This window comes from Acanthochromis polyacanthus, chromosome 20 (genome assembly GCF_021347895.1).
Source record: "Acanthochromis polyacanthus isolate Apoly-LR-REF ecotype Palm Island chromosome 20, KAUST_Apoly_ChrSc, whole genome shotgun sequence".
Taxonomy (NCBI): Eukaryota; Metazoa; Chordata; class Actinopteri; family Pomacentridae; genus Acanthochromis; species Acanthochromis polyacanthus.
The window spans coordinates 9404271-9418728 of NC_067132.1; the positions used below are offsets into that span (position 1 = coordinate 9404271).

The window sequence follows — 14458 nt, forward strand, 5'->3', positions numbered from 1 at the left end:
GAAGGACCAGACAATGATGTTACCACAGGTTCACGGAAGTCCACTGGGATCTCAAGACCCTTTGGCGTTTTATGGACTAATCAGATTCATAAAAATGGCAATATTGACTTTTGGGATGAGATAATGGCCTCGGCTAGACTGGCGACATCAAACTAAAAGAGTTCTCTTCCAGCCCTCAGGAGTCTGACATGGATAACGCTAATAGGTGCATTTCAATAAAAGCATATTAACAAGCGAAAATGCCAAAGCTGTGAGTCATGCTATTGGCATTAGTGGATCATCACTCATCAACATGCTTGGCAAATAAAACTTTCACTTCAATGCATCACATCCTTAAAGTTTTTTAGGGTCATAGCTCTTTTTGTTGTAGAAACGCTGTCTGTGTGTGTGTGTATGGATAGAACATGTCCACAATCCAAACCTGTCACTCTGCTGTGACAGGCCAATTCCAACTTGTTTTGTCTGTCAGAAAGAGAATCTGGGCTATCATATGGTGTTAAGTTTCCATCCCTTGCCAGGAAGCAGTCGCTCTCTTTTTGGCAAACTGGTATTCAAATGCTATATTCCAAAGATGACTATTATTGATGTGTCAAAAATGAAACCAGCAGGAATTTAGGAAGCCTCTTGCCTTGGAGTTGTATTCATACACACCTACAAATGTCTGACAGATTGAAATAAGGCCAAGATCAAGGTGTCTCAGTCAGGTATTGTGCTACCACATCAGGTTCAATACACCTTGGTACTGACTCTTCACCCTCCATCTATCAAAGTGGACACAAACCATAGCAACAAAATGACCCTCACAGTATCCCCTGTAGGGGTCAAGGGTTCAGGCTTTTCCTTTACTTTGTCACCCATCTCTATTTCGCATTGGGAAATTTGTTTGGTACAAAATTCAACCAAGGTTACATTTGTAGCCCCATTAGTGACATCTTTCCCAGGGAGTAAAATGGTCTGTCTACCACTCTGATAAACTCTGAAATATTTCAACAACTAATTTATTGAATTCCATCAAATGTGGTACGGGCATTCATGGAGCGATGAGCATGAATCGGAATCAGTGGAGTGATTTTTTGACTGTTCTTCAGTGATACACCAAAGTTTTGACCAATTTACGGGACGGATTGCACAGATATTCATGGTAGCCATCAATACTTATTGAGAGCATTATTCCCCTCAGAGTGAAGCCCAATCATTCCAATTTTATAGTGCCATCATCAGGTTAACAGTATTTATGACAGCATTCACATCAGCCTTGGTAGCACTTTTTGTTCAATGCAAACAAAACTGTTAACATGCTAACACATTGTAATATTCCTCAAGCTTATACCGGGACTATAGTTACTAATGTATCTGCAGAACACTAGCACATTATCTGAAATTACTATTATTTACTTCAAAGTACCATGCGTACAGCCTCACTGTGCTGCAAGCATTACTGTGGACTCTTGGGCCTCTTTTTATAGGACAAGGAAACATTTATTTTCAGTTTATCTCCAAAATGTTCACCGTCAGCACATTTCACTTGGTGTGCCTCCATGCCAGTGACAGCTTTGGCCGCAGGCATTATGTTCTCATGGTTGTCTGGCCCATTCTTGTGACCGCAATATCTCCCTAAAATCACCCAGAGGGAATTTCTTCCAATTTGGAGCAAATGTTTACTTGGACTCAAACATGAACTGATTAGAATTTGGTGATCAAAAGTCTCTGTGACTTCACAAGATATATTTTTGGCCATAACTCAAGAATTGATGTGCTAATTAAGGCAAAAGTTAACACAGTTGTCTCATAGGATAAAACCAAGAGTTGATGACTTTTTACATCCAAAAGGTCAAAGGATCAATAGGAGAGAGTGTGACCATATTTTAAATTTGGATAGTGATCTGGTGGAACTATTGCTGGGTGCCCACCTTCAAACTGTGATGATTGCGTATATCTTCTGCACTGTCCTACTGAAGTTGTGTCTTGGCATCATCCTCCATATTTCTACTACCATGACTACAGTTTTGTGTGGTATCAGAATCTTCTTTATTAGCCATACACATGCAAGGGATTTGATTATGTCTTTTGATTCTCTCAGTAACACTTGCGCACTTGATAGTCTTCACTATATACAGTAAATGAAAGCAGTGAAAAATTTGGGAGCGATTATTCAGATTTACAATTTACATTAAGTTAAATCACAAATTAATTCTGTGTCATACACAAGATGGAATTTGTTGTCTTGTTCATATTTATTCAGATCCATACTCTTTTCCTAATGATAACCAGATGTTTAAGTAGCCTTAACACCTGAATGGCACACCTCTGTCTTAGGGGCCTCTGGCCTGTACGGCCATGCTGTCACCTCAAAGTTCACAAAAACATTAAGCAAGGGTAAGTATATGAATGTATTTGTTGGGAACAGCATTGGAATTCTGAAGCCATTTTTCTGATCTGTAATATGCTCATTAGCCCCAAACCTTGCACATCTGCTAACTGTGTTCCTCCAGCTCCTCTCCTTTCCCTACTTCCTCCTCAGAGGCCACCCCTGCACCGTACCATATATACTCCATTAGTCAATTAATGGCCCGGCATGTTAACATTGAGGAAAGTGCTGCCCACACTAAACACATTATTACTGTACAGCCCCAATTACCAGCCCTTCTCCTCTCTTCTCCTCTTACCAGATGCTACAGTACATTTTAGTGAAGAGGGCACTGTAGCTTTTAATGCAACCAGCATGAGGAGATTTTATTTCAAGAAGGGGACAATCAAGCTGTAGTGGTCCAGAGCAGCCCCAATGTGGATTTTTAATTTAATTACACTGATGAAACAAAGGCAGATCGTTACAGTGTCCCATCAGAGTCTTTGTGAGTTGTTTGTACCTTTTAAGTAAAATACTATGCTTACTTATTTGTTCTTCATAACAGTGAGCTGGAAAGGTATTTCCTTCTGGCGAATAGGGAGTCTAGACAGTCTAATGCTGAGGCTTTTAGGGCAGTTAAAGTTCAGCCCCTAATCCACTGGCTGCCCATGTCTTCAAGAAAATTATGTGTCAGCCAGATGAGGCTGTTTTTTCCTTAACTTACTCCCTATTCAGCTATTTTGTTCTCTCTGTTGTTCATCTTCCCATTTATTGTCATTGAAAAACACGTTCACAGCAACTAAAACTGAATTTGTAATGATGCTGTTTCTCAAGGTTTGTTTCAGTGCATGAATAGTAATAGAAAAGTCCCACATCAAGCAATTACTTTAACACAGTAGACTGGTAGAAGAAGAGATCTGGTGTGAATCGGTAGCAATATGTCAGCTCAAGTCCTTCCTCTCCGTGCTGAATAAATCACACTGTTAATCCAACAGGGCTGTTGTTTTGGACCAACAAAGCCAGCAGACTCCTTCTCCATATGTTTGTCAATCTTTAATCTACCCAAAGGAGACAACAGGGAGAAGGGAAGAGGCGGGGCTGTCTTTACTCTCAGACATTCATTTTGAAGTCAGCCCACTTAGAAGTTTGAAAGCATGCCTCTTCAATATGCATTGTTACTGTGGTGCATGAAACAGAATGTATTTGCTCTTTTACTTTCTCATCCAGCTGCCTTGAATAGATTTTTCTTTTCAATACTCCCTCATCAAAACATGTTCTATTGTTCTGAAGAGCAGATGGAGGGCAGAATGTATCTGAATCTAATCAAAGTGCAGTAAGTGACTCTGCATACAGCTGTCTGTAGAATCGCAAACCTCCGATAGCCTCCGATATCTTTTCTGTTGACACTTGGGCCGTAACAGCATAATGCAATCATGGAGATAATTGTTCAAGTTTCACCGTGTTAATTCACTGTGTTAATAATCACATTAACTTGCTGTAGGTATCAATATAATTACAAATGTAATCACACTTCCCAATCAGTCAGTTGGAGCTTCCTTTGAACTCGCTATGCAAATGAGACTCAAATAGGATACTGAAATAATGAGATGGTTTAACAAAGTGAAATAATATCACCGGTACTACAATTACTGGAACAAAAATGGAAGGGAGGCAATTGACTTAAAGCAAATTGCCTTATTTCTTTCTATGGGTGGCACAGGGTGTCTGTAAGCTGAACACAGAATATAAAAGAACATCTCTTTAGTTCAGAGCAAACTCTAACACCTAATCCAGGTTTGTCAAAAGTGAATTGTGCTGTTTCAGAAACACTGGTTGGGCATTATTTGTCTAGAGTCAGCAGGAAGTCCAACAACAAACAACAGGAAACAGGCCACTGTCTAGGAAAAAAAAAACAGTGATGTGCTCTGCTGTGGTCTGGGGAGTGGGAACAAGAAGAGTGGCAGTGGAGTGCTGGCCGCTGATTAGAAGCCAAGCGGAGCCAAGCAGATAAGAGAGAATGGACATCATAATCAGCTGCCACAGAAAAAGACAGAGAGAATAGAGTTCAGTCCAGGCGGAAAATGAAGAAGAACCATTGTCAGGTTGGCTTTGTGAACTCCCCACTTTGGACACAAAAACAGCTTCAGGCCTAGCTTGTGTGGAGATAAGTGAGAGACTGATAGACGCTCTACTAACACCACCCGCCCTGTGTTTCTTTCTCTCTCTTCACCCCCGTGGCTTTACATGAAAGAGGGCCACAGCCACCCAGGGTCCAATCAGAGTGCTTGTTGATTCCACGCTTCTCTCAACATGAGCCAGTCAGATAGGGGTGTCTTGGGTGCTGTCCACAGGCACAAAGAAGCCAGAGTAATGGCTACCTCTGCTGAGCTGAACATAGATTTATATCAGCCTAACCACAGGTTATAATGCTTCCTTGATGAGATATGAAACAGTCAATCACAGGAGCTGTGTAAAATCTGCCAGAATTTTGCAAAACAAATGCTGCTGCTAAGTGCTCTTCATCGAGTGGCTGCGATGCAAGTGCTCTAGTAATGAAGTCAAAGTTTTATGGACTCTCTTTTCCATCATTTTCAGTCTATAAGAGGCCGACAAGATATCAATGGAGGAGGCGAGTAGTTTTACTCAAAATAAATGGTTTGTGTCTGCAAGGACCACAGGCCAAACCATAAACTGCAGGAATCATATCAAGGTCAGAGTTTTAAATATATGACCATAGCTACCTTATTGCAGGGTAAAAGGGGCAGGTTTTATGAATTAATCTGTTTCACCTCTTCGCTGACTCCTATTTTGAATCACTAAAAGCCCCTGTCAAAACTGTCTGCTCGAATTAATGATCGCTAATGTCAGCTGAGCCGAGAGTTTGGCTGTGGCCCATCCCGGGTCGCGCTCACACACATCGCTTCCTGACGACTGCCAGCTTCAGAAGGCTGATACGGTCTGATCCATAATTTCATAACGGCTCTCCGTCTCGGTGTCAGCAGCGTAATCAATCTGAGCGTGTACCTTGCTTTATGGGGAAGAACTGTGGCAATCAAACGTAGCACCTTGAGAGAGTAATACAGTAATGCAACCAAAAAATACAAGTAATGGATTTCTGAGCTGTCGTCCTGCTGAACCCGAACACTTTGAATATCGACTTGGCTTCATGGCAGGTTGGTTTATTATTACCCACCAGAATTTCCCTCAGGATTCCCTTTCCATTAACTGAGGGACAATCCCAGTCTGGCTGAGTGATGGGATGTGGGAGCAGGTACAAAAGGAAAGAATTAGGTTGCTCTCGTGCATAGGAAGCTGGGATCGGAGCTCACACATCCAGAACGGACACAAACAAGACAGGGAATGAGAATGTGATGCAAGACAAAGAAGCAGACAAAGAAATGGGTGACAGCAGTGAAAGGAAAAGCAGTAGGAATGGGATTTAAATAGTGTGTATGTGTTTGCTTGGAGTGCTGGGAGGGCATGTCCTCTACATATCTCATGCCCACTGTGTGTCTGTGTTGATTCTGCTGCTTAGCATGACAGTTGTTTGGGAGCTGCTCAAAGGGGACAGATCTGGATGGAGAACCAGGCCTGTGGGTCTCCAGAGCCCACTGAGGGAAATGTGTTGGGCCTCCAGCCAGGGAGGTTCACACCCTCAATGGAGAGGACCTTCACTGCAAGTCATAATGGAATACCAAAAAGAAATGTGCTACAGCTTTTTGAGCAAGGCCTCCAGATGTTCCATTCAGCAAGGAAGAGGGCATTTGTGACAGTTTTCCTTGTGTGTGTGCGCACTTGTTTCGACAGCCACACATCCCTCTTTCCCTTCGCTGTAAGAGGGAGCACTATCAAGCCCTATTGTTTCTATTCAATTAGCTGTCATTACCAACGGCAGTTTGATTACTGAGTTCATTTGGCTGGTGGAGAACAATGGAGGCAGCAAGCTGTCTTTTCATTCACCCTGCCACCAATATTGTCTTCCCTAGTGGAGGGAAATAAATGTGGCTTGTCTGTAAGGGATGAGGCGCACGCAGCAAAAACCAATGCCTCGCCTTATTCTTTTGAATGTCCTGATGTCCACAAATGCCCGGAGGACATGGAGCCAAGAGGGGCGGACAAAAAGGAACAGTGTATTCTTGAGCGATTAACAACCTGGGCGAGCTGCAGGAGGAGACAAATGCTGAGCTACATCGATTTCACTATTATAATGAGCACCATTCAATCATGCCAAATCCACAGGGGCCTAGGAGTTAGGAGGTCAGCGCCTCTGAGAGGCACAGGCAACAACAATCCATAAATGATCTATTTAATGTACTGATATAAAAGAAGGAGACATTTCACAAATTGGCATCAGAGTGCTTTCCCAGAATTTCCCAACCTTGCTTTGCCATTTTGTTAATTAGGTAGTTTGCTAATTTTCCGGTCAGCTGTGTTTTTCCTCCTTTGTTCAGCTGGGACTTAATTGTTCAGGCTTTTAGCGAGGAAAGGCTCTGTGTGAGCACTCACCTCTCCTGTTCCAGCCTCATCCGCAAGGTCTCCTCTTCTGACGCCTGCATGTCCTCAGCTTTAGATTTACTGGAACTCTTCCTCTCCATCCTGTCTTCATCCTTCCGGTGCTTTCCAAACCTGAGGAAAAGAGAAGGACAGAGTGGATTTAATTGAGCTCCAGACTTTAATAATTTCCAACTCTATATGGATATTTTTCTACAGGAGTATGTTTCTTCCTTTGTCCAGGAAATCCAGGTGAAATACTCTGTAGGAAATTAAAGTGTCAAACTGTCAAAATCTTCAGGTCGGATTTGTGCTGGGAAGACAGCTCAGAAGGAGTCTCCCCGGGCACCCATTCGTTATTGAAAGAATAACTTAGGCTTTTTCATATAAATGCAATCAGAATGCATCAAGCCATATCAAAAGATAACTCAGCATAGTGAATTCCCACCCTGCCAAGTCTCCATCCAGGACAGCAGAATAGATTCAGTGAGTAGTGTTGAAAGTAAGTCTGAAAAGCAGAAAATGGGAAAACTCTGCTTCTCTAAAGTGAGGATGAGCTCCCTGTTTCCTCCCTGAGCTGTACAGTTTACTTAGAGTGATGGGTGCAGTGACAGCTCATGATTTAGTTTTGAGCGAGGAGGGAACAAACCACCTGCAACCGGGTAAAATGTAAGTGAGGGAAACGGGCAACCTCCCTGGCATCGTCTGTAACTTTCTAGGCAGTGCTGCAAACTTTTACATTTTAATGACAGAGTGACACACTGGTTGCAGTAAATCCGTGACAGCTTTATAGCAAGGTGAGAATAAGCCAAGACGATGATCGTAAATTCCTCACATCGGCCATGTTTGGTGCTGGGCGACTAAAAGGCTGGAGACTCTGACTGACGGAGGAGGGTGAGAACATGAATAGAAAACAGAAAGGAGGCCTGCAGTTGACAGGGAGTACAGTACATTTACAGTACGGCACATTCACAAACACACACACACAGACAGTTCTATTATCTGACTCCACTGTCTGGGACTGTATTGATCACACCAGTGTGCTTGTGGATAGCACCCAACTTTATACATGTGCATAGAATTTAGGGATGAAAGAACACTGTGATAAAAGGGAACAGGAAAGGCAATATCATAAAAATATGGCACTTCCCTCTGCTCCACAATGAGGCCAGCTGTGGAGGAAGTACAAAACAGCCGCTTACAGAAAAGGGAAGGATCACAGATAATCAGGAAGTGCACATGATGGTCATTTTGCACACAGAAATAGAAGCACATCTGTATGCCATATATGTCCTCAAACAGTGTTACTCTATATACTTTGATGTCTGGTGTGTGGATTTAAATATGTGTGCATGTAAACCCTAACTGGACAAGTCTATACAGCATGCAGCCATGAAACCATTTCTATGTACAGTAACCTATAAACGGCAAGATTTCGTAAGATCATTAGTTTGTTCTTTTGAAGGACTGGTCATTGCACAGACATGAATTGATCTATTAAGAATGTTGTGGATACTTAAGGCAAGAGTAGGGTTTAGATGATCACAGCCTTAACTCATGCCTTGGGTTGGTACAGCAAAGGAGGTACGACATTTACCATCAATAAAAAACAAATGCCAGTCAAAGGTACATGCAGCAATGCAAAGGATTGTTACAAAATGCTAACTGATAGTTCTTCCAGCAGTAGTTCCAGCTACAAAGGAGACTCACCATTTTAGGAATCAAAAGATGGAATTGTATGACACATGTCCCACCCTTTCCCCCAAAAGAGGATCTTCATTCACTTGTGTCATTGCACTTACTGAAGGATGATGCTGTGGAACTGTGTGCATGTGTAGGAGAGTTAGAACCTGTGGGAAAACTGCTTTTTAAACCTTACTTTGGGGAAAAGTCTCTAAGTGTTTTTTTTGTGTGTGTTTGTTTGATTTGACTAATGACTCGATACAAACAGTCTTCACGTCCTTGTGACCACTAAAATTGCAGATTTCTCTCTTTCCCTATTCATTTAGACAGGGACCTGTTCTTTGTAGCTCAAAACCAGAAGCTGTATGCCGGTAAATCACACCCACACTGCACGAAGCCTAAGTCTGTTGAAGACATTATACGATGAGGTAAAACATTAGGGCAGTGACAGATGCAATAATTAGATTCAATAAACAACTGCAATAACTGCACATGTAAGGTTTAGCATATATTCAAAGGAAAGTAAATCATACCTTCTCAAAGTTGGATGTGGCAGAAATGGATGGGTAAAAAGAATAAGCCAACTTTGTCACCAGAATTGTTTTTATACTGAGGTCACAAATTGGTTTTGAAAGTGAAACTCAATAAAACTTTAAGTATTGCAAACATTGTAAATTTCATGACTGTCTGGTTGGTGGAAACCAGGCTACACATATGAATAAATCTGATGATCGTAAAGACAAAGTAAAAGCAGACAGTGTATGGACAGCATGGGGCTGCATAATTCAATAAGTATAATCACAGAAGAGGACTGGATTTTTATTGAGTGTTTACATTACATAATGTAATTTCATGTTCTTGCACTGTACATACAGACATTGATTATAATGCTCCACATGGGCTTTTTGAGCACTCCTATTCAATTTCAGACAGAGGAAGCATTAAGCTTTGCAGTCTCCTAGCCCCGTGTTGCTTCACTCTGCGTTTATTTTTACCTTCCTCATTGCTGAGCTTTATTTGACAGTTTGAAAACTTTCTGTGAAAGGTAAAAAAATTACATCAGACAAGGTTGACTTTGGGCCATTGCAAGCAAATATATTCATGAAATGGGAGGCCGGTTCCCTCACGGATGTTTATTATTCTACTTTACATTAAAGGCAACCTGGACCTTTGTGCAAAAGGCTTCTCTTTGGTAGAGGCTGCTTTGGAATTGTAATCTTTTGAATGCGCTGCGGCCTGGTGGGAGATCCCAGTTTGTGGCTTTGTAAAGAGTCCTGGGGAGGCAGAGAGAGCGATATGTGGGCTCTTTTGTAGCACAGATAGCATACATTACCTGATTAATTAATCAACAAATGGCTCTAGTAAGGCATAAAACTCTATGCTAGGGCTGGGAATGCTAATAATAACGAGCCTGCTATCTATCACCAGGGCAGGTGACAGCTTCTCTCGCCTCACTTCAAGGACTTTCATTACCTTCCAGAAGGAAATTCACCTTCCTTTTTTCCTCTTTCATCTTTTTTCTCCATGTCTCCCACCCATCCACTAAAAACACAAAATAACCCAAAAGGGGAAAAACTTCTACTCGCACTTAATTATTTTTTTCTTGTTCTGGATCAACATCACTACAGTGTGGGATTTGGTATGGTGTACCATATTGGCGGATTAAGCTGAGCAGGACCCTGGGCATACAGCAGTAGCTCCCATATGAAAGACTATTCCCCCATCGCTGGTGGCCTAAAAGGAGGGCCCAGATCAAAGCAGAGGCGGAGGAAAGAGAAAATACTACCAGAGCTATTAGCAGGCTATTGGGACACTTGCTGGTTCACTGGCAACACGACTCTGCCCTTCATTTGAACAGCCTGAGTACTGCCAGTGGGACCCATGGTGGAACACAGGATTAGCCACCAAAACTTCACTGACGCACAAACACCAATATTATATCTTACACTCACTATTTTCTCAGCAGAGAAATACGTAGATCCCTCGTGCCAGTGTGTGTGTTTAGGAGCTGCAAAACATATTGACTTTCTTATCTGTCTGTGGAAGATAAGTGTCTCATTCGAGAAATGAAGGGAATCCGATAAAAAACAGTAATGATTTGGAGTTAATCAGTGTCAGGTGGGAAGAAGAAACTCAGCCGTTTCTTTAAAACTCTCGAGTCAGTATTGGCACCTTGGCATTAATCGGGGCTGGCATCAGAATAGTTGTATTGAGAGTGAGCCTGATGAGGCTTGATAATAAGATATTGATTGGCAGCTGCAGCCCATGGGCAGAATGACAATGGAGTAACTACAGTATACACGGCAGCTGGCAGCTGGGGAAATAGAACTTATTTTGGCCAAAAGTCTGACCCGTTCCTTCATTATGAAGCTGCACTGCAGTATATTTCTAACTTGGAACTCTTGATGACATTTTATGTTATTCTTTATTGTACAGACGGAAAACTGCTTTTGTATCAAGCATAGTCGATGGTCACTGGTCGAATAACAGAATAATCTTAAGTCAATCCTTTATTTTCATTTTTTTTCTGGAAAGAACATCCCTTTGAATGGTTATTCTTTTGTTAACTTCCTATTTGAAACTTTTGGCGATGGGTGCTCTTTGCTGGACCCTCACATGTCCACTCAAGCCTGGTAAACAACGCTATGCCATTTACGTCCTGATAAAGGCCTGATCTTATTCTTCTGCTTCAGTCCACTAGACCGAAGCCCTATTTAATGATCCGCTACCTCAGTGTGTCAAACAGCAGGTAAGAGTGATGAATACACAAATACAGAGGAAGTCAAAGAACGATGGTGAGATGAGACGGGAAACCATTCAGGATAGAGAGGATTTAAGTTAAGATTTCATGGGCACAAATACAAAGAAGCTGAGTGAAAAGCAGATTTGATGAGTGGTACAGTGACCCACAAACAGAATCTAGACAGATGCAGGAAATATTTATGACATTTAGGCGTCATTCATTCAAATCTTGAGCCACTTGTGATAGTCATTACTGTTTGCCCCCAATAATGACTGATTGGCTATCAAAACTCATCTGGACGGTACGTAATCTAGCATGTGGCAGTCATATATAAATAGTGTATGCTTTATTTATGTTATGATGGCAGCTGATGTAATGAAACATTGACAGGTAAATTAAAGTGTTCAGTCTAAGTGTCTTGACTTTGATCTCGTAAAATTTTCAAATACTGTCATACCGTAGGAATTTTACTGATTAGCAAGCTTTATTTTATTCCAGCTTTTGCTATAAAAAGAAATCAGTAAATAGGTGCTCGATTCAATTTGATACATCATCATATATCACAGAAAACAGCAGGGTTTATACCACTAACAGTGGAAGCCTCATACATCATCCTCATCGATTTACAGGGTAATAATACTTCAAGGCTGCAACACAACAGAAGAGTAAAAAGTCAAAGACAGAATTTCCAAGGAGGAGGAAAAAAAAGTAAATTATGCAAAGCCTCAAAGCCAGTTTGATTGTTACGATCATTTAATCTGGGGAGTAGATTTGAGAGAAGCTAATCTGTTTTGACATCTTCTGTGGGGAATTTTTTGCGGTTGGCTCGCAGTAAGTTGCTGACTTAGGGAGAAAACACAGCAGAAAGAGCTATCTATTCCTTCTCTTAAAATTTCTGCTTTTCGAAAGTGAATGCAAGCATGTGATGGACCACCTGGTTTAACCTCAGACGATACACTTATCATATGCAGAGTTAAATCTTTTGGCATTATTCAAACTTGCAAATGGAACCAGGTGAGCCAGAAAGAAAAAAAATGACTGCATCTATCAATTTGAGTAAGTGATGAGAAGATAATTTCAAGGGCAGACAGAGAGAATCATTATGGTTTCTGCTCGGCCAACCTGAAAGTTAATCCAAATCTCCCAGGGCGAAGTCCCCAACAGACGTCTGATGTGGCTGAGCCCCCATCCCCTGAAACTGTATTTGTAGCAGTCGGGAAGAAAATAAATAGCCATGCCTCCATCCCTGAATTTCATGGTGATAATCTATAAAGCACCATTAAAAAATACTCTTTTCTCTCAGAGAAGACCTGTTATCATCATTATATTGATGGCAAAAAGTACACAACACAAAGTTAAGAGCAGGACACAAACACACAAGCAAAGACACATTTCTCTCTTTCTATCTCCACTTGCAGCATTCCTGTCCAATGCACGCACATGTCAGTATGAAGCAGTACATGGTTTCTAAACAGTGCTGCACCCAGGGCAAAATACCGACAGTGGCATGTAATTTTAATAGTGTCTTGTTAGGAAGGCTAGACTTTTGGATTTGTCTGTCCTCTCCGCTCGCTAAGTGTTGTTGCAGCTCTGGTGAGTAAACACTCTCTACCTGTGGCGAGGCACATAGATGTCTCAACAAAAAAAGACGAAAGTTCAATAAGACAGTCACAGAAAGAAAAAGGACAGTTTTTCCCCTTTTTTTCTCTTCCTCAGAAATCACACTGTGACCCAGCGATCGTTAACAGCCATTAAAGGGACATTCGTTACTCTAGAGTGGCCTCAGTGTAATGTCGCCACTGCTGGTTTCCTGGGACACCAACCCCAGAGAGGCATGTGAGGATGTTCTTCCATCCTTCCTCCAGCCTCCAACCGCTGCTAGCCGATTATCTCCCTCCCCGCGGAACTCATTATCTGCAACCTGTAATGTCAGTCAGTGTTTCCTTGCTCAGCCAGACTTCTTTTAAACTAGAATGTGGAATTTGAAGCATCCTCAGAAAGCCATTTTGCTGAGGAGCTTCAGGAGAAAGTATGCAATGAGAGATTCATCAATGGATGTATAAGATAAGGTAACATCTCTTTGGTTTCATGCCATCTTGGGGTTGATGATATGGAATGTACCTTCAAAATAACACAACCTCAGTGCAGCTGCACATTCCCTTGCCTGTTACTGAGACTCTGCCTCTTACAGGTCACAGCAAGATATGACATCTCTGCGCTTTCGCCTCATTGGACAAGGGCCTGCGCACACTAAACCAATCGATTTTCTCCTGAGAAAGTGGGAGCGGCTTGTGTTGATTGGCTGAAGCTCTGGAGGGAAGCCAGGCCTAATTCTTCTAAGAATGGTGTGAAAACAGTGGGGAGAGGTATAAGGAGGGAGGGAGGGAGGATGGGAGCCGAAATGGTTCATCCTGGGTGGGAAAGCGGCGTGTTCTGCACCGTGGAGGCATGACATGCATTTATTCATGACATCAGGCCGAGCCCCAGTAGGGGGACAACACCACGGGCGAGGTGGAGGAGAAATGATTCTCAGCAGAAACTTCTATGCCTCTTAGGTCTCGCAGCTGAGCAAAGAAGATACCGTCAGGTTAGGGATTGCTCAGCTTCAGTGACGCTCTATGTGGTCTCTCCACCATGCTAAAATGTTGAAAAAGAAAAACAATTTACAAGCACATGAATTGTATGCCATCTCAGATCAGTGTATTTTAATAGCCTTTTTCTCAACCAATATCAGTGTCCCTACCTGTTTACCATAAAGAGGTTCTTATATGGAAATGAACATTTTTTTCTGGCAGATGCATGGAAATTGATGCTACACCACCGTTTCAGAAAATTGTTTTCATACTTAAATGTATCTTTTTTCCTGCCATATCAGTCTCTCTGTCAGTTCTGTCTTCCATCAGTTTTTTCTTTCCTTCATGCTTAGAATTTATGTTTCTGGCTTGCTCTATTTTTCTTTTCAAGCTTGTATGTGTGTCAAATGGCCTGATTAACAGCTACATTTCAGTGGTGGTCTAGTTGTGAGCCGGCATAGCTCACCAAAGACACAAACATAGCTTCACAGGCGCGTCTTATCCCCCACAACGAACACCCCAAAGGAGGACAAGGAGATAAAAGCAAAAGGGTTTGGACTAAAATAAATACATCTGTGGAGAATGGTCAGTCAAATGGAGCTGCGGGGCTATTTTTAGGTG

The 14458-nt window shown here is 42.0% G+C and overlaps 1 protein-coding gene across 2 annotated transcripts in view; it reads right to left on the reverse strand.

Moving 5' to 3' along the window:
- The window catches only part of LOC110951091 (partitioning defective 3 homolog), a 400033-nt gene that overhangs the window by 91699 nt on the left and 293876 nt on the right, over positions 1-14458 (reverse strand). For both annotated transcript variants that reach the window (XM_051940403.1, XM_051940404.1), the window contains exon 20: positions 6854-6973. In XM_051940403.1, coding sequence (XP_051796363.1) covers positions 6854-6973 — 120 coding nt within the window. The remainder of the gene's footprint in view (positions 1-6853; positions 6974-14458) is intronic.